At 35.4% G+C, this 20,528-nt stretch overlaps 3 protein-coding genes across 3 annotated transcripts in view; 2 read left to right on the top strand and 1 right to left on the bottom strand.

Annotated features, from left to right (window-relative positions):
- Positions 1 to 8,293, top strand: part of Dnah3 (dynein heavy chain 3, axonemal) — a 52,685-nt gene extending 44,392 nt beyond the window's left edge. Inside the window, exons 71-72 of the mRNA XM_076117010.1 lie at positions 4,208 to 4,418; positions 5,561 to 8,293. Coding sequence (XP_075973125.1) covers positions 4,208 to 4,418; positions 5,561 to 5,857 — 508 coding nt within the window. The 3' untranslated portion in view covers positions 5,858 to 8,293. The remainder of the gene's footprint in view (positions 1 to 4,207; positions 4,419 to 5,560) is intronic.
- On the bottom strand, positions 33 to 9,262 carry LOC142974590 (GSK3B-interacting protein-like). The gene is made up of 2 exons (XM_076117009.1): positions 9,084 to 9,262; positions 33 to 2,789 (listed from the first exon to the last, which is right to left on the bottom strand). Exon 2 carries the CDS (start codon positions 2,781 to 2,783, stop codon positions 2,427 to 2,429), a length of 357 nt encoding a protein of 118 aa, XP_075973124.1. The 5' UTR covers positions 2,784 to 2,789; positions 9,084 to 9,262; the 3' UTR covers positions 33 to 2,426.
- A 660-nt stretch (positions 9,263 to 9,922) lies between these two features.
- Positions 9,923 to 20,528, top strand: part of FoxK (forkhead box K) — a 67,915-nt gene continuing 57,309 nt past the window's right edge. Inside the window, exon 1 of the mRNA XM_076117008.1 lies at positions 9,923 to 10,724. Coding sequence (XP_075973123.1) covers positions 10,363 to 10,724 — 362 coding nt within the window. The 5' untranslated portion in view covers positions 9,923 to 10,362. The remainder of the gene's footprint in view (positions 10,725 to 20,528) is intronic.

Here is a 20,528-nt window from a genome sequence, read left to right as displayed (position 1 = left end):
AACATACAGGTTGTTGAAATAAAACACAAATATAATATATTAATTTATATTACTATCACAAACAAGTCGACTACTCTATATCGTGTATATACGTCTAAAGAAATGTATCGTTTGGGCACATGCGATGTTTTATAGTTTACCTCTACTATTGCAGTCTTTGAACAATTGACAGATAACCTGCTAGTTTTAGAAAAGTTTTTAATACAAAATGCTATTGATATGCGATTTAGATATACATTTTTTATAATAAATTTTAGGTTTTGGAATTTTGTCTTCTTGCTTTTGAAAGGTATTGTAAGATTTTCGTCGCGTTTCAGGACCAATTTCTAATTTAAATTAAATCCATTACCATCCCAGTACTGGAAAAGGGTCCTCTCCCAGAATGAGTCATATGTATATTAGGTCTTTAGTTTGGCCAAGTGCGAGTTGGACACTTAGCACATTGCACCGATTTAAGATTAAGTTAAGTAAGTTAATTAGTTTTAAAGAACTCCTAGGTTTTTAGCCACCATTATACATAGAATTAACCATTAGAACAAGTTATAACTGTGAAAAAAAATGCAGCAGGTTTATCACATGTCCCCAAACGACGAGGTACACAAGTTTGTACTCAGTCCGTCGACAATTGTACCGAGAGTGCACGTGAGTAAGCACGTGAAGCGATAGGCCGCCGAAACTATCTTTAATTATATCTATCGGTTATAATGTATTGGAAAACAGTCACTACTACCCTTTATTTAGGGTGTGATTTGCCGCTACGTGTTAACATCGATTGTTACTAATCAAGTTTTAACTTTACTGTTCAATGAGAGCAGCGTAGAGAGCGACTTTTCTCATATATAGTTGTTGCTGCTCGCAACGCTCTTTTAGAGAACTTTTCAATACAAATCTATGCATTGAAAGCGAGTTACACGTAATTCAGGTATTGAAATAGAGATTCCTTAGGTTGTCATGGACATGTAGGACAATTTCCATGCATCTAAAATAAAAAAAAAACTATGTATAAAGAATTGACATGATTTTATCTATTTTTTGTCATATAGGTAGCTGCAAATGAGGATGCACGTCATAATAATATTATGCTTCTAAATATAGTTAAATTAAATGTGACGTGGATGTTCTAAGTTAACTACTGGCCATATTTTCAATCTAAATGCACTTAGGAAGCATCCACGATGACAAGTAACAATCGAGTTAACTGAACCATCCTCTAAGGACACAACACAGTGAAGGCAAACACAGAGTGACGTGTCAAATTGCGAGTAGCCTATCAAATATTACTAGTTTAACACCAAGTCTTCACCAAATGTGGGTAGTTTTATAATTCTTGCAATTCACTAAACTATACAATTATAATTCAAAATTACTGCCTAACTTTAACAGCTTTGCCAGGCATGCTAGAACTGACTTGGCCGGCTCGTGCTGATCGGGTTCTCCTACACATGTTAGGTTTTGCCGCCCGGGTAAGCCGATTGATGCCGAAGCCTATTTTTTCAAGTTTCACAGATGAGAACTCTATGTTAATAGGTATTTCTCATAAAGCCATTTTGCTGGAATTGTAGATAAAATCGAATTCAATAAACAGTGAATTACAAAAATTACATGACATTATCGCAAATGGTTTAAAAAGCTCATAGATTGATCACACAACCTCTGGAAAATTCTATAACTGTCTGATCTCTCCGACAGCATGCTGAGTACCTACTGACGTCACAAGACAGTTACTGCAGGAGATTGTTCTATATCATTAAACTCATAGATTAAACAAATCGATATATATTATATTTTATATTCAAAGTATAGTAGTAGTAGTATAAAGTACTGCGAACTGTAACGAAAAGAGATTCTTATAACTACTGTCAGAGAGTTCAGATTATAAATACAGATTTGTACAGCGAACTAGTGCAGAATGTTTGTCACATTTTCTAACAAAATTCGTATTGATTATGCATTCTTAGAAACGTAGGAACATTATACACGCACTGAAAACATTGACACAACATCCATTATTCATAAATACACTGAATTTAATACATACATTATTATTTGTTTATTTCAACTATAATAGCATTCAGCACTAGTCGCATTAGTATTACTAAAGTACTACAAATATAAACTTAGTTATAAACATTTATATAGCACACGTGAATACTGACAGGTGACATTTGACACAATTTCTAAATTTAACAATTTCGACTACGTCGCCAACAATATTTCGAATCTGGGACCCTGGGTATTGGTTCTTTATTAAACTAATATGCGAATGACACTGAACAGAACCAATGTTATTGAACTATCGCTCAAAAGTTCACCACAAAATATAATTAAATTAAAACTAAAATTGCACTTTCAAACTCAAGCGAACATCACTGATATTGGGCTTGGGGTTAGGCCTATAACCGATTGGTTTAAACATGCTCAAGTATTCAACCTTCGGCTTTCCTGGCGAGGTCCAGCAGCTTGTTCATGAGCTCTCCGCCGAAAGACTCCCGATATTTCTGACTAATATTGTTCAGTAAAGCGTAAGGAGTCTCATAGTTCATGTTCTCTATACTAGAGAGGCTGGTGTCATCGTATTTTCTGCCGACGACTCTGAACCCGGCTGCTGACATTTCAATACAGTAGTCGGAGTTCTCCAGGGTAGTCAGATTGATGTAGATTCTCTGGTTGTTGCTATGCAGTATGGGGGAAATGCACGCAGTTTTGACGTGCTTCTTGATGTCGCTGATGGCCGCTTCGGCTTCCTGAGGCCAGGTCTCCTCGTTCAGGACTGGCTCCGACATGTTTGTCTGAAAGTAGAAGAGTAATTATGAATGATACTGATGTACATTTTAGTATATTGTGTGAACTTGCGTGTAAACATGATATTGGTTTAGAAAGATAATATTTTATCACGTTAACTAATTGGCAAATTATTGGTGAAACTTCTGCTACAATTGATACATTTTATTTTCACGAAAGGACTATGCAAAAAATCGTCCCATATCATCAACAGATGCCAAACATATCTCATTAAATACATCTCGACATTATGATTATTTTTTACTATGGCGACATCACTGTAGGATATGGGGTTATCGTGCAATAAAAAAAAATATGTTATACTTATACAGTTTTATTAAGTATTAAGAACTGAATTGAAAAGGTACTATTTAACTAAAAAAAACTCGAGAGAGAACAGCCGTAAGACGTACTTTACCCTCCCTCCTTGCTCCGTTACCCCGACCGCACCCTTTCGACGCCTGCGCCCGCTATTGAACAGTGGTATTGCACATGCCTAACAGGGGCGCGTACGGTTGGAGGTTGTGCCCATATAATATCAATTATCTATACTAATATTATAAAGCTGAAGAGTTTGTTTGTATGATTGTTTGTTTATTTGTTTGTTTGTTTGAACGCGCTAATCTCAGTAACTACTGGTCCGATTTGAAAAAATCATTCAGTGTTAGATAGCCCATTTATCGAGGAAGGCTATAGGCTATATATCATAACGCTACGACCAATAGGAGCAGAGCACCAGTGAAAAATGTTACAAAAACGGGAAAAATCATGGCTCTCTTATGTGACGCAAGCGAAGTTGCACGGGTCAGCTAGTATGGTATATGGGCAAAGGTCGACATATCGACTTTAATCTACCAGCGGCATTGTTATCGACTATTATAATAGATGAATAATATAGCGTTATTTTTGTCTGGATAATAGTTCTGTTGTTATTAAGTATCTACTTGCACAATTGTTTTTGTGTTATTAATACTTAAAATGTCTAGTTGAACAATTGCTTTTTGTAATTATCGTCTAAAATGTATTTTTTTATTTTAAAATAAAAATACTTTATTTTTGTCAAAAGTCTTTTTTAAAAAAAACCCCGTCGAATTCCGAACTAAAAATTGGTACTGACTTTTCATGGGACGTAATAATGATATTGAAACTTGTCCCATGTCTGTTGATGGGATGGGACACTGCCCATACATTTTTTTGCATGGTCCTTTAGCCAAAATTACTATATATTTTGATACGAAAATTGTGGTTTTATCAGAGTCATTCGGTTTTATTTTTAAATAGGATGAATTTTTTGATTAAGGCCACAAAAGAAAGTTATTTACCACAATTAGAATCAAAAAGTAAAAACAGGCAATATAATTTGTTTTAGCAGCACTCAAGAAGATAATTTTGACTATTTGATAACGTCTTCTCTTATTTCTGCTAGGCTGAAATTCCTACAAGACTGGATAGACGAAGGGCCACCCATCGTGTTCTGGATCTCGGGCTTCTACTTCACGCAGTCGTTCTTGACGGGGGTGCTGCAGAATTACTCGCGACACAACAAGATACCCATAGATCAAGTGCACTTCGAGTTCGTGCTCACTTCCATGGAGTCCGAGAGCAGTGAACAACCGTATTTCGGGGTGTATTGTAAGGTGGGTTCTTATATCTTATTTACTGCAAGCTGGTGGCAAAAAATAGGGTAGGTATGCCTCTTGGCTTCATGGTTTTTACTGTACACAATCATTGTGAAAAACTTGTATGTTAAGATAGATCTGTCTCGTTTGTTGAAATTCTACTGAATGTATGCTTTTATCAGTGTAGATTTTTCTGTAATTTAATTGAAGAACGGGTGATTGAACGTATATTTTCTTTTCGTAAAAAAATATTTAAGTACTTCTACTCGTTCTATGAGCAGATTTATATAGCAACGCCACAGTTCACTTTATTTTAAACTAGCTGACCCGCGCAACTTCGTTTGCGTCACATAAGAGACAATGGGTCATTATTTTTCCCGTTTTTGTAACATTTTTTATTCCTACTATGCTCCTATTGGTCGTAGCGCGATATATAGCCTATAACCTTCCTCGGTAAATGGGCTATCTAACACTGAAAGAATTTTTCAAATCGGTCCAGTAGTTCCTGAGATTAGCGCGTTCAAACAAACAAACAAACTCTTCAGCTTTATAATATTGGTTGCTTTATAGTATAGATTCAGCTTTATAATATTAGTAGAGATTAATAAGATATAATCTAAGAATATAATTTGACGTCAAATTCCCTAAATAATGTTGTGTCATGGTGGAAAAATCTAGTTTAAACCGTTGAACTAGCAATTAATTTGCTAATGGACTTAGTTTCCGATATGGGAATTATTTTTAATTTAATAAATAGTTTTCTCTATGTTATGAATTGTATTGTTATGTGCAAGCAGCAAACTATGGAAATGGATAAACAGGATCACGAGCACAGTGTGTTCGTCTGGGTGAGTTTAGCGTAAGGCATGGTGTGGTTTTATGATCTTACGATAACTTTCAATAAGCCATCGTCTTCAAGGGATTGGCCGTCTTTCTACCGGAGATTAGGCATCTATTTTTCGCAGTATGTAATTTTGTTTACATTAATAATGGTTATTTATTGACAAGCCAAAGTAGGAACTTGTAGACTATTTCTTGACGCATAAAGGTTATTGAAATGGTTGCTTATAGTCTTACTAAGACAATTGTATGGCTTGAAAATTAAAACCAAAAATGCAATTTCTTAGAAATGTTATAACACAGAATTTTATTCTTCACAGGGCTTGTTCCTTGAAGGTGCACGATGGAACCGTGAGACGATGCAACTAGACGAATCATATCCTAAGATCTTATTCGACACGATCCCAATCATCTGGTTCCAGCCAGCTCTGATAGGGAACTTCCGACCTCCGCCGTGCTACTTCTGTCCTATCTACAAGACGAGCGAGCGGAAGGGAGTGCTGGCCACTACGGGACATTCCTCTAACTTTGTCATGTATATTACTTTGCCTTCCGAAGTGAAGGAGAAGCACTGGATTAATAGAGGAGTGGCTAGTTTGACACAGTTGGATGATTAATAGCAAACGAATACGTAGTTTTTAGCCTTGGAAAATTGGTACACAAAGTACACCTGGTATGCCAGATATTTTGTTGTAAATTAATGCACTCTTTTCTCAAAAACGGATACTTTAAATTCACCCAATATAACGCAACGGTATCGCCAAAATATAAGAGTTCAAATTACTTTTTGTATAAAATGTTTGCTAGTTCTCTGACTATAAGCAGCTGAACATATTGCTACCAAATTCATGTTTCATTGGCAGCCGGGTAATGCCGATTCAAGTTATATTTTAAAATATAAATACAATGACACGCGCAATTTATCAATTGTCCTCATTAGTGGCATAGTTTTTACGCGTATAACTGTGCAGACACGCAACGTAGATCGTACCGAAATATAATATCTTTTAATTCCTTTTATGGTTAATGCACAGTGCCGGTGTACATAAATGGCGGGTAATAATTCAAACAAAATAAATATCGACACGTGTTGTGATTGCATCAACAGATTGCGCAAGCGTATGTTCTCACGACATTACATAACACAGTCAAAGTTCACGCCGCATTTGTCAACACACTGTTTCCGTCATTAATCAATTACCCCCCCCCCCCCCTCTTTATCCCACTCGTCATTCTGCTTTATACTCCATAGTATGCATGCCCGGTTTCCACTTTGGTGGAAATACAAGTATGCAGCTTGCGCTTGCGAGTTTAGCGAAGTCATTAATGGGTCTCTTCCGCGTTGGAAACCGGGCTTAAAGACAAGCTCAGATTGGTCAGAGTTGCCATCCATTCTTATTTATATTGTCCTGAATCCCTACTATTCCCTACTAGATGGAACCAGGATTTATGTCTCGGAGAGTAGCACTTTGGTTTTGCGTATGAAGAATGGGAACTATAAAAGCTTAGGCTTTACCCAAATACTGCGTCGTGGTGTAAATTAAATGATTTTGGGTGATCAATACCCATATACCATATACAATACATTCGATGCATATAGTTTTTCTTTACAAATTATACTCTAAGCCGCTCAGTAACCCAATTCAGTTGACCTGAATTTGATAAATCGGTTCCCTACTGTGTGATGACAATACATTAACTGTTGATTGTTTAACTCCAATGACATTGGAGCCAGTACAAGGGCTTGATAGAAGTGTTGTATTAATGTGCCTTATATGGATAACCTCCAAAATGACTTTGGTTGATAAATATTATCTAAACAAGTCTATACAAACTGATGGTGTGAATCTATAATAACCTTGTACCTACTACAAGGACTTCTTAAAACAAAAACACTTAAAAGGCACTAATTAAACGATATTATTTGCATTATAACAATATGGTTGCCAAATAGGTACCTACCTAGATTTCATGGATTTATTTCTTGCTAGCTCTACTTAAAAAGCTCTAGCTCCTTTCCCAGCTAGTGGTAGATTCAGTAATTGTAACATCCATTATAAGTGTCAACATTTGATCTTAATGAATAAATTATTTGATTTTACCTTTATCAGAAATTATAAACTAAACATAGTTTTGTGTAGTACTAATAATCACATGAGACATCTTAAAATCCTTAACTATGATGACCTCATTTTAAAGCCATTAAAAGTAATTGTTTGCACACACAGTTACTCACATGTCATATAATTTTACATGAAGGACAATTTGATGTGCATTGATGGTCACTAACATGATCAGATTGACAACCCATAAGATTTTTAAAACAAAACATTTATATTCATAACAAAAGAAAAATCAAAAAGTCCTACAAGGTTTTTGAATTATTAACTAAATTATAAGTAGTTAATAGAATAACCTACCGAGTTGAAACAGATTTACTGATGGCATTAAGATGTATCAATTGCTAAAATGCCACAGGCCCCTTTGAGTGTGTTTAACAACTTTGATGCATCGTTGACCACTAACTTTGCAATGGATATTTTTACTAATGCCCTGTTTCTGAGGTACATTAAGCGGTAGTTTACCTATTCAATAGTGTTTGTTATAGGAGTTTTAATGCTATCGAATACATAAACTACCGTTAAATGTACCTCAGAAATCAGGGGTGCTATCTTCTTAACTCGAACTTAGATATCTATCTTCTTGATGCAAACATGGATGAAACATATTCCTAACGAAGACACTGCAATGGACATTGTATAAACAGCTCTTTACAGCATTTATACTTTTTGATATTTTACTTATGTGTGTTCCAAAGGTTTCTCAATGCTATAATGATTTAAGCTAATGGTAAGTCTGTTAGCTTACAAACAAAAAGCCTATTTTATTTCTAGTCAAGGCTATATGTTGTGAATTTTATTTCATGTTTATTATAATTTATTTCAGAATATAAATAATTTATTTAGATTTGTAATCAAATTAAAACTTATTTTATAGGCAGTGGATGTTTTAGATTAACATTTTATTCAGCCTTTTCCGTTTATTTAGTATTAATTTTATGTTTAATCGTAACTGTGATATTGTCATAATCATGTTTGCCAAATATAAGTTATTTTGTGGATTTATTCTGTTGTTTTATTCAACCTAATAAGTTGACTACATAGTTTACTATTAAACTTATAATTCTAATATTTAAATTCTTTTATACAGCAGCATAATTATATAAAAGACATACCTACCAACTTTGGCTCATGACATAATATAAAACAGTTAATTAGCAGTTATATTACAGAACTGAGAAGCCACAAAATATGCTTTTATAACTAGAGAATTAATTACATAAAATTTGAGACAAAAATTATTCTCTATAATATATCAGAATTAGAGGAGCACTGAATATGTAGCACTAATAATATACTTGGTATGCCATTCACCATGAAAGGAATGAATGACTTGCAGTCATGTGTTTTGAATCAAAATAAAAAGATTAGATCAACTTATCTATTCGTTCTGGCTTGATTCCAACGCGAGAATCTAGCGCCTATAAAATTATGCAGGTGGTCTATTAATATGCCATAATATCCACAAGAATTTGCACGTAGATACGGCTGCGCCACGTCGTGTGAAAATCACAAGAATAGCATGAACTACGTGAGAAACATGGTTCTAGCGGCAAGAGTGATTTCACATTCAATTTTCTTCCTAATTGATTTAAGAAGTTCTTAAGCCGGAATAAAAAAAAATGTTATTTATGGTCAGATAAAGAAAAAAATAAGTTGTGCCAAAAGGAATAAGAGGGTTAATTCGAATTTCGCGGTCAAATAGTACAATACCGACACTCACCTTTATTTCTGTCTTTAATACTGCAGTCAGCTACAATTTTTAACTGACACCTTATCTGTTAGTGAGAATTATATGTTATCGTTTTCATTGCAAAGTTTCATATAAACACAATTTGTAATACAAACTCAGTCTCAAAATGTCAACAAAGTCTATAGAGTAAAAAAGATTAAAGTGGATGACGTCAGCGTATTTTCCGCTAGTGTTGTCCAGATTACTTCATAGACAATTAAATCGATTCGTTATTTTCTTTTATTAACACAGACATTCTTCTTGAATTTAGTAACTCTAATTTTAGGAGTTAATAATGTTGTTAAAAGGAACATTTTATAGCAACTAAACGGATTTTATGAGATCTTGTATGCGACTAAGAAATGCTTGAGTCCAATAAAAACTGTAATAGAACGATTATTACTGCCTCAATTGTCTCTTCAGCAACGTGCGTTAGTAATATTTTTCGTTTTCGAACAACTAAAGGTAAAATTACTAGGGTCTCAGCTTTTTGTTTTGCTTTCAGCTATACAATTTGTTATGTTTATAATCGATATTTGAATAATCGATGTCCGTTGGATGTCACTATTAGTATAGTTTCGTTTCACTCAAATATGTTGCCGTGCAATTTGTAGTATTTTATTATTGACACAATTGTAGGGAAATTTTAGCCCTCGTTTTATTTGTAAAACCTTTAAAGCACTTAATATATTTAAACAACCATTATATTTAAACTAAAAAAGTCAATCATTCGGAAGCTTAACATAATTTTCTACATCGGTTGACATACATGCGTGAAATGAAATGGCATATTTACAATTTGTTGCTATGTTGCATAGATGGCGCGGCGAACTTGTAAACTGCGTATGCCGAACTGACGTTTTTGGTTATTTTTGTTCTCGCCTCGTGTTTACTTTAGTGTCTAATTTCGGTCCAATTGCGAAAATTCAGTTGTGCAACAACTAAAAGGTTAATATTTCGTTCATATAAGACATATCCGTACTTTATAGTATCGATCCGCTCTTCCGGACTAGGTATATGTATACATTATTATCACGTGGTGGTGTGGTGGTTTATATAATTCTTGTTTACCGCACAAGTAGAAACTTTGCGCATGTGCGTCCCGTCAGTAACCTCAAATTGTAAAGGCACGGGTTCGGCAGGTTCCGGATATCCGGGTCGCGACGCGGCGGCAGCGGTTCTCGCGGCGGTATTGTGATGTGCCCTCGTGCAAGGCGTTCGCGCCCCGCGTGTGGACAGCGTTGGTGATATCGGTCCGCGCGCGCCTGCCATGGCCCAGACTCAGTTTACGCGGAGCACGGAGAGCGACGCGTGGGCGCTGCTCTCGCTGAAGGCGCCCCCGTCGCCCTCCAAGGTGCAGTGGGCCCAGGAGCCGGCCCCCATCGCGATCGCGAGACTCGACGGCCGCGACTTCGAGTACCTCATCCGGCAGAAGAAGGTGATCATCGGTCGGAACTCTAGTCGTGGACAAGTGGACGTTAACATGGGACATTCGAGTTTTATATCGCGGAGGCATTTGGAACTGTTCTATGACCATCCGGAGTTCTATTTGACGTGCAACAGCAAGAACGGCGTGCTGGTGGACGGCGTGTTCCAGCGGAAGGGCTCCGCCGCCATGCTACTGCCCAAGAGGTGAGTACCCGCCGCATGCCCCCGCGCTGCCGCCCTCCTGCACTCTCTCCTAACACTAGCTATTGTTTGTAAACAAATCATATTGTTTATGTTCAACCCACCTGTTGTATTTTTGTTTAAAAAAATGTAGTGTTCATAATCTTTGTTGACACATGTGGCTTATGTTAATCATGCTCCTAGACTTGGAGGTATGATACAGACTGTGTATAATTAGCCACTTGGATGTGTGTGAGCTGCTGACACTATATGATGGTGTGTAATGTGTGGCTATTTCTGTTGTTTGCATGCCGATTGTCATTTGTTACAATATTTACCTCCACACAAAGCTTGAGTGAACTCATTTATAACAGGTAGTATGAGAATATAATTAGTCACCAAAGTTAATTTGTTAATATGCACAGTGTAGTGAGTGTTATTGGAAGCACACACTTGTGTTATCAGTAGTGGTAAACAAAAACAGAATCTTGCAATTTCACAATCAACATTGAAGCTTAATGAATAGTTAGATAACAATTATCACGTTTGTTGCTAGTAGTTATTTTGAGCTGGATGTTATTACTTGATAAGATACATCCAAAACATTTGTGTACTACATGATGCAATGGAAATTATTATTGAAGTATAGCAAGTCATTGTGTGCCGAGTATTTTTTGTTTGACTCACACAAGCGATTGACATTTTGAAATATGAAATTTTTTGTTGAGTATCTAGACGTACTTGATAAAGATAATTTTGTGAGTGACTAACTGCAGTACTCTTATCTTGGACTTATATGACGCTGTTTACTTTCATTTATTATCCTTATACTTGTGAAACGAAAACATACAGCATATTATTACACTAGGTACTCTTTTCAACTACCTAATACATACACACATACAATCCTAAACAACTAATGCATACCTATGTGTTTAAGTGATCATATTATATCACTATACGAATTTCCTCAAAACGTACTGACAGAAATAAAGCAGTTTTCGAGTTAACAACAAAACCAACAGGCAAAGTTCAAAGAGCAATCGTTAGAAATATAGAAACAGAACTAAACACTCAGTCTAACTTCGTTTGCTCTCAGTCTGAAGATATATATATAATAACACATAAGATATACAGAATAAATATATCATTGGATAGTTCACACACAATCATTTGATTCCAAACTAAGCAGAATTTTTACTGTAGTAGCAGAATCTTATATACTGCTAAATATATACATATATTATATACATACATTAACAACCAGGCTTGGAACCCATGCTAAACAAAAAATATTACCTAAATCAATAAAACCCAAAATATAGTACCTAATAACAGTATTTGTAGTTTGAACATAGACTAGAACACAACCCACTTATGTTCATACCTATTTATAAAATCATTTAAATATTTATTGACATTTAAATTAATCTAATTTGACCAAAGTCAATGATAAAATGCATAGATGTATGGCTTTGTATTCTTTTTCTAATTGGCTTGTTATGCTAGCAGGAAATAAAATAAAATGGTAATTTTGTGTACAAATTAAATAGCAGATAAATTATTTATACAGGATGTATTGACTTCAAAGATATTTGCAAATATTGAAGTCTAACATTTAATTGTAAAGAAACATGCCAAAGTTATGGTCGTTATGAAAGAAAACATTATTTGTTCCTTGATTAGAAACTCCAATTGGAAAACTCATGTCTCGGTTACATGTCTCTGTAAGCCCACATTATTTCACTATTTCCAAAGTCTATTTGCATGATCTCAATTCTTCTTAACTGGTATTACTTCTGTTGTCAAATCGGTTGCAGCTCTTTCCAGCTTTCCTCTCATTACTAAATCTAGAGAATGCTTTTTCAGGTACAGAATGACATAATAGGCTGAAAAATTAATAATTTTCTATCTTTGAAGAAGGTAATGAAATACCTACATAGGTACACACATAAAAATAACTAAGCATGTTCATCACCTACATTTCTTCACCACAAATAACAAGCTTTTTGGTCTCAATATTGGGTAACCATATTTCCTTATTTATTGCAATAACAATGTATAAATGTGATACATAATGTACAAGGAAGGAAGTACTAGAAGGAAGCTAAATTAAGATAAGTCTAGAGTGAATAACAAAATGAATAATTAATAATTATTTATAGTCTAAAATGGTTGCTACCTGACATTTACTTCAAAATTTTTGACTATTCATCTTTGAAGTGGTTCTTGAAAGTGTAAAAGGAAATCTTTGTGGGGAAACCTTGCATACTTGAGAGTCCTTTAAAGAGAAAAGGGAGTAACATTTCCAACACACATTTGGCAAAGTAAAATCAGGCCTACTTCCTATAGGGGTAGGCAGAGACCAAAGAATTCCTTGCATTCCTTACCAACACCCCCTTCCTCATTTACATCCATCAATCTTTTCATGTAGGGTCGCTGTTAGGTAGGTGAATTGAAACAAATATAAATAATTCACAAATATCCAGGTACCTACATAGGTACCTGATTTATGTTCTTAAACCCTTATGAGGAAAAGCATTACTAGAATTGCATCACTTTTGCATACATTACATGTTGTTGTTTTCTTTACCTTGCAGTATTTAGATATTCACTATGACGCAACGTACACATGAGAAAAATATAATTTAACCTTCCTCTTATATTACACCTATGCCTCACAAATTATTTTGATATTATTTTGGTTAACATTTTGATTAGTTAGTACAATTAAGAAGCATCATACACTTTTAAAACGTAAACAGTTTATAAATTTTCTGGTATTCATTGTTTTATCCCTCCCACATTCCTGGAGGAGACCCTTGTCCAGCAGTGGGTCTTTGATGGGTTAATTCTTTTTTGATTTTTATCAATTGTTTGGGCTCAATTAAGGATTCAAATGTATTTAACTGCAATATCAAGCTTATAATCCCTATTGAGAAGCAAAATTCTATACCAAACAAGATCCAATTTATTATTTTATTCTACCTTAAGCCTAACTAGCGCCATCTATTTAAAACTATGTTATCCATTCAGTCATTAACTACATATTCTAGTAAAAAACAACTGGTACTAATTAAAATGGTTACATAAACGACACTCTGACCCACTAAGCTGTAAAACTGATTACCTATTGTATAAACAAACTGTGTATTAATCAATATTTTACATTTTGTCATTGTAGGTCGTTCAACTGTGTTTGTCTTTTTTTATCTGTTTTGATTGTGTTATCTCAAATCGCTTTTTGAAGGTAAACAAGGATACAAAGGGTGATTTTAGCATTGTTTTTTTTACGGATTAGCAAGTCTAGTAGAATTTTGTTTATATCTTCTTTTGTATTGGCAATTATTCATGTATTTAATATACTATTTGTAGTCACCATATAATCAGAATTTCAAATTATTAATTGAGATTATTTTTTGTCATCGTAATTCGTGAGGCTTATGATTTCATACCCACCTAGTAGAAAAAAGGTGATGACTTCTAGAAATTCTTGAAACACTTTGAATTTTTTAAAGTAAGCTGTGGTGACTAGAACATACTTACACATGGCTATTCGTTATAGCCGTACTAACACGTTTATGGTACCAAAACCTCCGTCTACATTTTGAGAAATTTGCCGTAACGGTGACTAGGCATTTAGCAAATAACTTGATCGATGCTTGTACCGTTCGGCACGGGTGACGTCACCGTCTGGGAATCACGCCGTGAGAAAGTGATGTCTGCTGTCTCTGGTGGGTGGTGATTGTTGATTAACTTCATAGTTCATATGTACGTGTAGCAGACATCCTGGTTCAAGCACGTGGCTTTCAAATCGCGTGTTTCCCATAACGGTTTCCACAGAAATCATTACTATGCACACCATTCATGCTGGTTTTTTCCCAATGTTTGCGCTGGTGCATCAGATTACTACTATCAAGTGATTGTGGGGCAGTTAAGATTCCTTTTTACTGTAGCGCACAGTGAAGCTTTCCAAATATTTTCGTCAAAAATAGCTTGAAATTGCACTTGTTCTTGTGTGCCAGCTTATTATGTACATTTATTATATTGATGGTACCTAAAACGCTTCCGTAAGACTTCTCGTTACGGATTTAGATAAGTAGATTCACCCATATTCATGAAGTTATGATCAGGTTTACGATACTTTAACTACCTAGGTATTTCATTGAGGTTTTGGCCAGCCGTTATACCTATAACCCGTTTTAAGTCACATGAAAACGGAAATTCCTTCTCGACTTTCTTTAAACGCTTCATTAAGATGCATCGAAGAAGCCCAAGGTCTTGATCTAAACAGTCTCGGAGCCACAAAATGTTGTTTACGTGTCATTACCTTGTATTGCGTGGATATTTATGTCACATGCGTTTATTGCGTTTAGCGTCGGCCTTCATGCCACCTACCTGTGCATATGGTGCATAGATGTTAGGTTATAGCGGGAACAGACATGTGGCGAAACATTGATGATCATTTATTTTTTGCCTTCTGTGTTGTATATGGAATGTTTGAGCTTGTACCTGGTAGTGGGAATCTGATTGGCTGGTTTTGGCTCAAGAGTTAGATTATAGGATACTAGCTGACCCGTGCAACTTCGCTTGCGTCACATGAGAGAGAATGGGTCATAATTTTCCCCGTTTTTGTAACAATTTTCGTTGCTAATCCGCTCCTATTGGCCGAAGCGTAATGTTATATAGCTTATAGCCTTCCTCGGTAAATGGTCAACGCAAAAATATTTTTTCAATTCGAGCCAGTAGTTCCTGAGATTAGCGCGTTCAAACAAACTCAGCTTTATAATATTTGTATAGATAAGAGAACCTCGTAGCTAAGTAACAACCGCGTGCATCCATCTCTAAGGTTAAGCTACGCTTGCCGAGGTTGTTCCGTGGATGGGTGACCATATACTATAATATAATACTCATAACTACTAAAAAAAAATATACAATTAAACTAACACGAAATTCTACCAAATGGGTATAATATTAACATTAAATACGAAAATAATGTAATTAAAACTAAGTACTTAAAAGAATATACAAACAAATTTATTATAACTAACACGAAATATTTAGTGGAAACTATTTCAAACTAATATCAATTCGAAAAAGTATAACCTCAACTGATTAGAATAACGTAAGTAGCATAATAATCAAATTTCGGTTAAAAATCTCCAAAGTGTAGGCTTACCCAGCTAAGACATAAAACGTAATGATAGTGCGATTTAATATTGCCAGTAGCGCCATCTAGTGAAAACACCAGTGCAACCGCAAAGCGGTGGAGCGGTTTCTTCAGATTTTCGCTGTTTTCCGTGGGAATGAGATATTTTCCCGGAGTAAAAAGTAGCCTATGTCCTTTCTCGGATATCAAAGTATCTCCATACCAAATTTCACGCAAATTGGTTCAGTAGTTTAGGCGTGATTGAGTAGCAGACAGACAGACAGACAGACAGACAGACAGAGTTACTTTCGCATTTATAATATTAGTATGGATTATGTTGGTTTTTTTTATTTGGAAATGGTGACAAATAAGTATGCATGATTAGATTAGGAAATTAGGTGGGAAAGTTGTGGAAAGACGACGATTTTTTTTTGTGCGGTCTCATTATCTTTAAAGTGAGATAGCTAAGGGTTTTGCACTTAAATATAAACTTGAAATGTTTACAAACATTTGTTAATTGAAGCATTAACAAGTGCCTCGGTTTAAATTGTATTAAGTCAGATAACTTAAAATCGGAGTTTTGTTTACTATGTACCCTTTTTCTAAAAAGTAAAGATCTATATAGACTCATCAATAGTACCTTTTAGACTTCGGCTGGATATTTTTCTAAAGAATAAAGTTCTTTCTTTCGTAACTTCAGAAAAGAAATAGTTAAATCTAAACCAAAACTTGCCAAACTGCACCCCACCTGACCTAGATGATGTTATTTATAGGGCATGCCCTTCCACCACGGCGTGCCCACTAAATTAACCTGTGTCGTGCCAGTTTCCAAGTGGAACAGGAAAACGCTGCACACGATGACAAGTGCAGGCAAAAGTGAAAGTAGTTACTTTGTACTTGGCGTTCATTTCTTGTGAACAATCTTATGTCATTTTATACATTTTTGCGGCAGATGTTGCGTAATGATGGGCACTACTTGATGGATTGTTCCTAATGTTATCAATTAAAGGTTACAACTACTTAATCATACTTCTTGGAAAAGATTCCCTATCCATGATATTATATAATTTTTTGGTCTAGGGTGTTCAAATCAGTTTAGTTTCGATCCTCATTTAAACGGTACAATTAGTTATTCGTACCATCTCTTACCGCAGTTCCGGTTGTGCATTCCATCCGTTGAATTCGTACTTAACCTATCAAAAGATTTAAAAAAATGCGGTTTAAAGGCCGTTGCTATGGTAACCGGTGCTGGTCCAGCGGGTCTCGTGAAGAGGAAAGTTGCGGAAGCAGTTTATTCAATTGGATGCAATTGGTCCGATCCCTTTACTACCGGCTTGTAAATTGCATCATCGTCGAAGGGTTCACGATGGGATCATGAAGAGTTCCGGAATCCGTGGTTGAAAAGATTAGTAGAATTGTCTCGATCGATCTGAGGGTGAAAGATTATATCGTAGGTCATTGAACTGACTTTGTTTGTGTTTCGTATTGTTGGTGTTAAGGTAGTTTATCAGCAGCCCAAAGCAGGCTTGCTTTGATTTAACTGCTGCAGATTCTATACATACTTAAACTCGTGTTTAGAGCACCCTTTAGCGTATACCAAACACCGACATTTAAAATGTCCGTATTGTTTTACTCACGTGCAAATATCCGCTTCTTCTCAATAGCTAACTTTTTGCATACTTTACCAATTCTTTTCTACTTGCACAGCAGCAAAGAGAATTTCCACTTACGAGATTATTACTTTTCCTTTTTTCCTTGACCGCTGCATAATAATTTACGTTGTATAATAACAATTGCATCAGCAAAACATGTTGTTTACCTGTCCTTAGCGTCACATTGGCTTGATGACATGTATACTGTACGCTTTACGTTAGTCCATTCAGTAATTCGCAGTGGAAAATAACTTGGGAACACACATTAGGTCTTTGTTCGATCTGGGGCGCACACCTATGTTGTCAGTTAATGTTCTGTGTTTTGTAGGGCTGCTGCAAAAGGTTTTTAGTTACCTACTGCAAATTTTTAGGCAATATTTTATGTTGATAACGGGAAATAAAGAGAACGTTTGTCGAGTTGGTATCCAAGGGTTGAAATAAGGTGTCACTTGAAAGACGAATATCGAGTAGGGCATAGATTAGACGAAAACTGCTACAAAGCCTTATACTTATTACGATATACGTATTTATGAATAATTTGTTTTCAGTGATGAGGTAGCTTAATTAAGTAGGTGGTATGTCTCAGACAATTAGAATTTTGTTAATTTCGGGACTGTCTCTTTAAGTTTTCTGACTTATTACATTACAACTTGAAAGTATACTTCTGCTATAAAACTAGTAAGTGAATGTATAAAGCTCTTGCATAAAATTAGAGCCTTCATTTCATGGTAGCCATTTTTTTTAAGTTGCAAGCAAGAGGTCGGTCTTGCTAGAAAGGGGTTAGTTGGTACCTTGACCCCTTTTAGGCCGGCCTTTCATAATCCAGGTCATCTATTTAGGGACACCTTTTAAAACTGTGCTAAAATGGAAGTATTTATGGTGGATGTTTTGGTACTTAGTAATAGTGTGTGATTCAGTAATTATTGTTTAGGTCTGGTTGCACTTTGTGACTTTTGTTTGTATGTTTGTTAAAGTTCTTGTCACGTGTCCTTACCAAGAAAAGGTGGGAGTAATGCTTGAACAAAACTAATCCATCAAATTAAGTTTGAAGATAGATTAATGGCTTGTTTCGCCACTTACGAATAAATATTGGTCAACTTATCAAGGGAAAATTTTTCATACACTTTCTCTATCGGATAGGTTATGCGACACTTATCCATGAGTCAAAATACTCGGCCTTAAACTCAAAATCATCTGTTAAATTAGCTTGTTAGTAATTTTGTAGTTCCAAACAGTCACGTGGGAGCCCTATAAACATTGTTTAGTGCTGATAATGTACCTAAGTAGGTCGCCCTACAGATGTTGATAGATTACAACGTGGCACAAGTTTCAATGTTAAACTGTAACGGTAATGTATCATGCGTGACTGATTCTACGCGTATAGTCATTTGTGATTTTGTAGGGATGATATACATTAATAGAGGGTACTGTGTACCAGATATTTATTGTTGTTTGCTGGTTTTTCGGTATTGGACTATTTTTGCTTACGAAATGAAATTATACCGCTAGTTTAAGTTAGAAAGGACTTTAGTTTTATTAAAATTGATAGAGAAGAAAAGTTTACATTTAGTTCTCTTTTTTAAGTGGGAGAAATTGAAGACTTTGGAGATAAAATAAAAAAATATGTTGCAATTGCAAATTTTCCGTGTACGTATAAATGTTTTTTTTGGGTGGCATTCAGTATTACAGTTGTAAATTCAATTTTACAAATAGTTGCAGTATATTTGTTACGTATAGAATTCAGTGTTAGTTCTCTCTAACATAACAAGTATTATATTACCTTTCTAGTAAATAGTAGCACGCGCAACCATTAGTACTCACTACTCGCTATATAATCGTATCGTTGTGTTGGTGTTTACAAGTGGCGTGACTGTTTGTACGTCTGCGCGAGTACTACACGGAACGATATTGTGTGCGCGCATGTTTCTGTTTACACAGTTAAACATTGTGAAAATTTTAGCTTTCTAGCTATTACGGCTTATGACATACAGCTTGGTGACTGATGGATAGACGATAGAGGCTTAGTAATAGGGTTCCGTTTTTACCCTTTGGTTACTGAACCCTAAAAAAGAGCAAGCCGTGAGTTTCTGGCCAATTCTCACGACGATCAGTTTTTTTCCGAAACGGTGGTAAACAAATGTTTAGTACGAACATATAAGACAGATAACAAAAGTGCGTTTGTAGAAAAAATATTAGGTAATTAACAGTTAACGAATAGGCCAAAATGTCTTTGTCGCATGTAGGTAATCGTCTTTGTTTACCTCCAGTTTTCACATTTTTTTTGTATAACACTGCGTAAAAACCTTCAAAATATTCGTACGAGACAGCCTCACATAATCCACGTAGAAGCTAAAACATATTATATTTCATCGACTGTTATCAATATCTCCCCACATCACTTAATGCTGCCAAATTAACCTCATTCAGACGATCATTGATAACACCACATTAACAAACGAGTGACACCCACTTGATATAATATTAGAAACGTCAAACTGGATGCCATCACGTATTATATACATACTTATATACTGAAATAATAAATAGTCCGTCTGTCTGTCTGTTACGTTTTCACGGCTAAACTACTGAAGTACCTCATTTATTTTTGTATGGAGATAGATAAAGGCCCGGAATAAGACTGTAAGCTACTTTTTGTCTAATCCACCACTGTTCCACTGCTGGGTAAGGGTCTTCTTCCCAGAAAGAAAGAAGCTAAGCCTTTAGTCTTCTACGCTGACCAAGTGCAGCTTGAAGATTTTGCATACCTTTAAGAACTGTTTTTATAAAACTTAGGCGTGCGTAGATTCTATTAACGGTCAAAACTCTTTATACTCTTTTGCCCAAATTACTCGCGAGCGAAGTCGCGCGTGTCAGCAAGTGAATACGGAATTAGAATACAAAGTTACAGCCAATCATGTTCCTTGTAACACGTGGACGCTATAAAACGATAAATATTTATTGAAGAAACATTCCGAACTATTTGATTTACATTTTTAGGAATAATGTTTTTAGTATGTGTGTGTTTTT

The sequence above is a fragment of the Anticarsia gemmatalis genome, chromosome 8, assembly GCF_050436995.1.
Source record: "Anticarsia gemmatalis isolate Benzon Research Colony breed Stoneville strain chromosome 8, ilAntGemm2 primary, whole genome shotgun sequence".
Taxonomy (NCBI): domain Eukaryota; kingdom Metazoa; phylum Arthropoda; class Insecta; order Lepidoptera; family Erebidae; genus Anticarsia; species Anticarsia gemmatalis.
Note: the sequence above shows the minus strand (reverse complement) of the source record. Positions and strands in the feature narration are given on the sequence as shown.

What these genes read in the sequence shown, in the direction of transcription:
- LOC142974590 (XM_076117009.1), bottom strand. Translation starts at nt 2,783, where the DNA reads ATGTCGGAGCCAGTCCTGAACGAGGAGACCTGGCCTCAGGAAGCCGAA.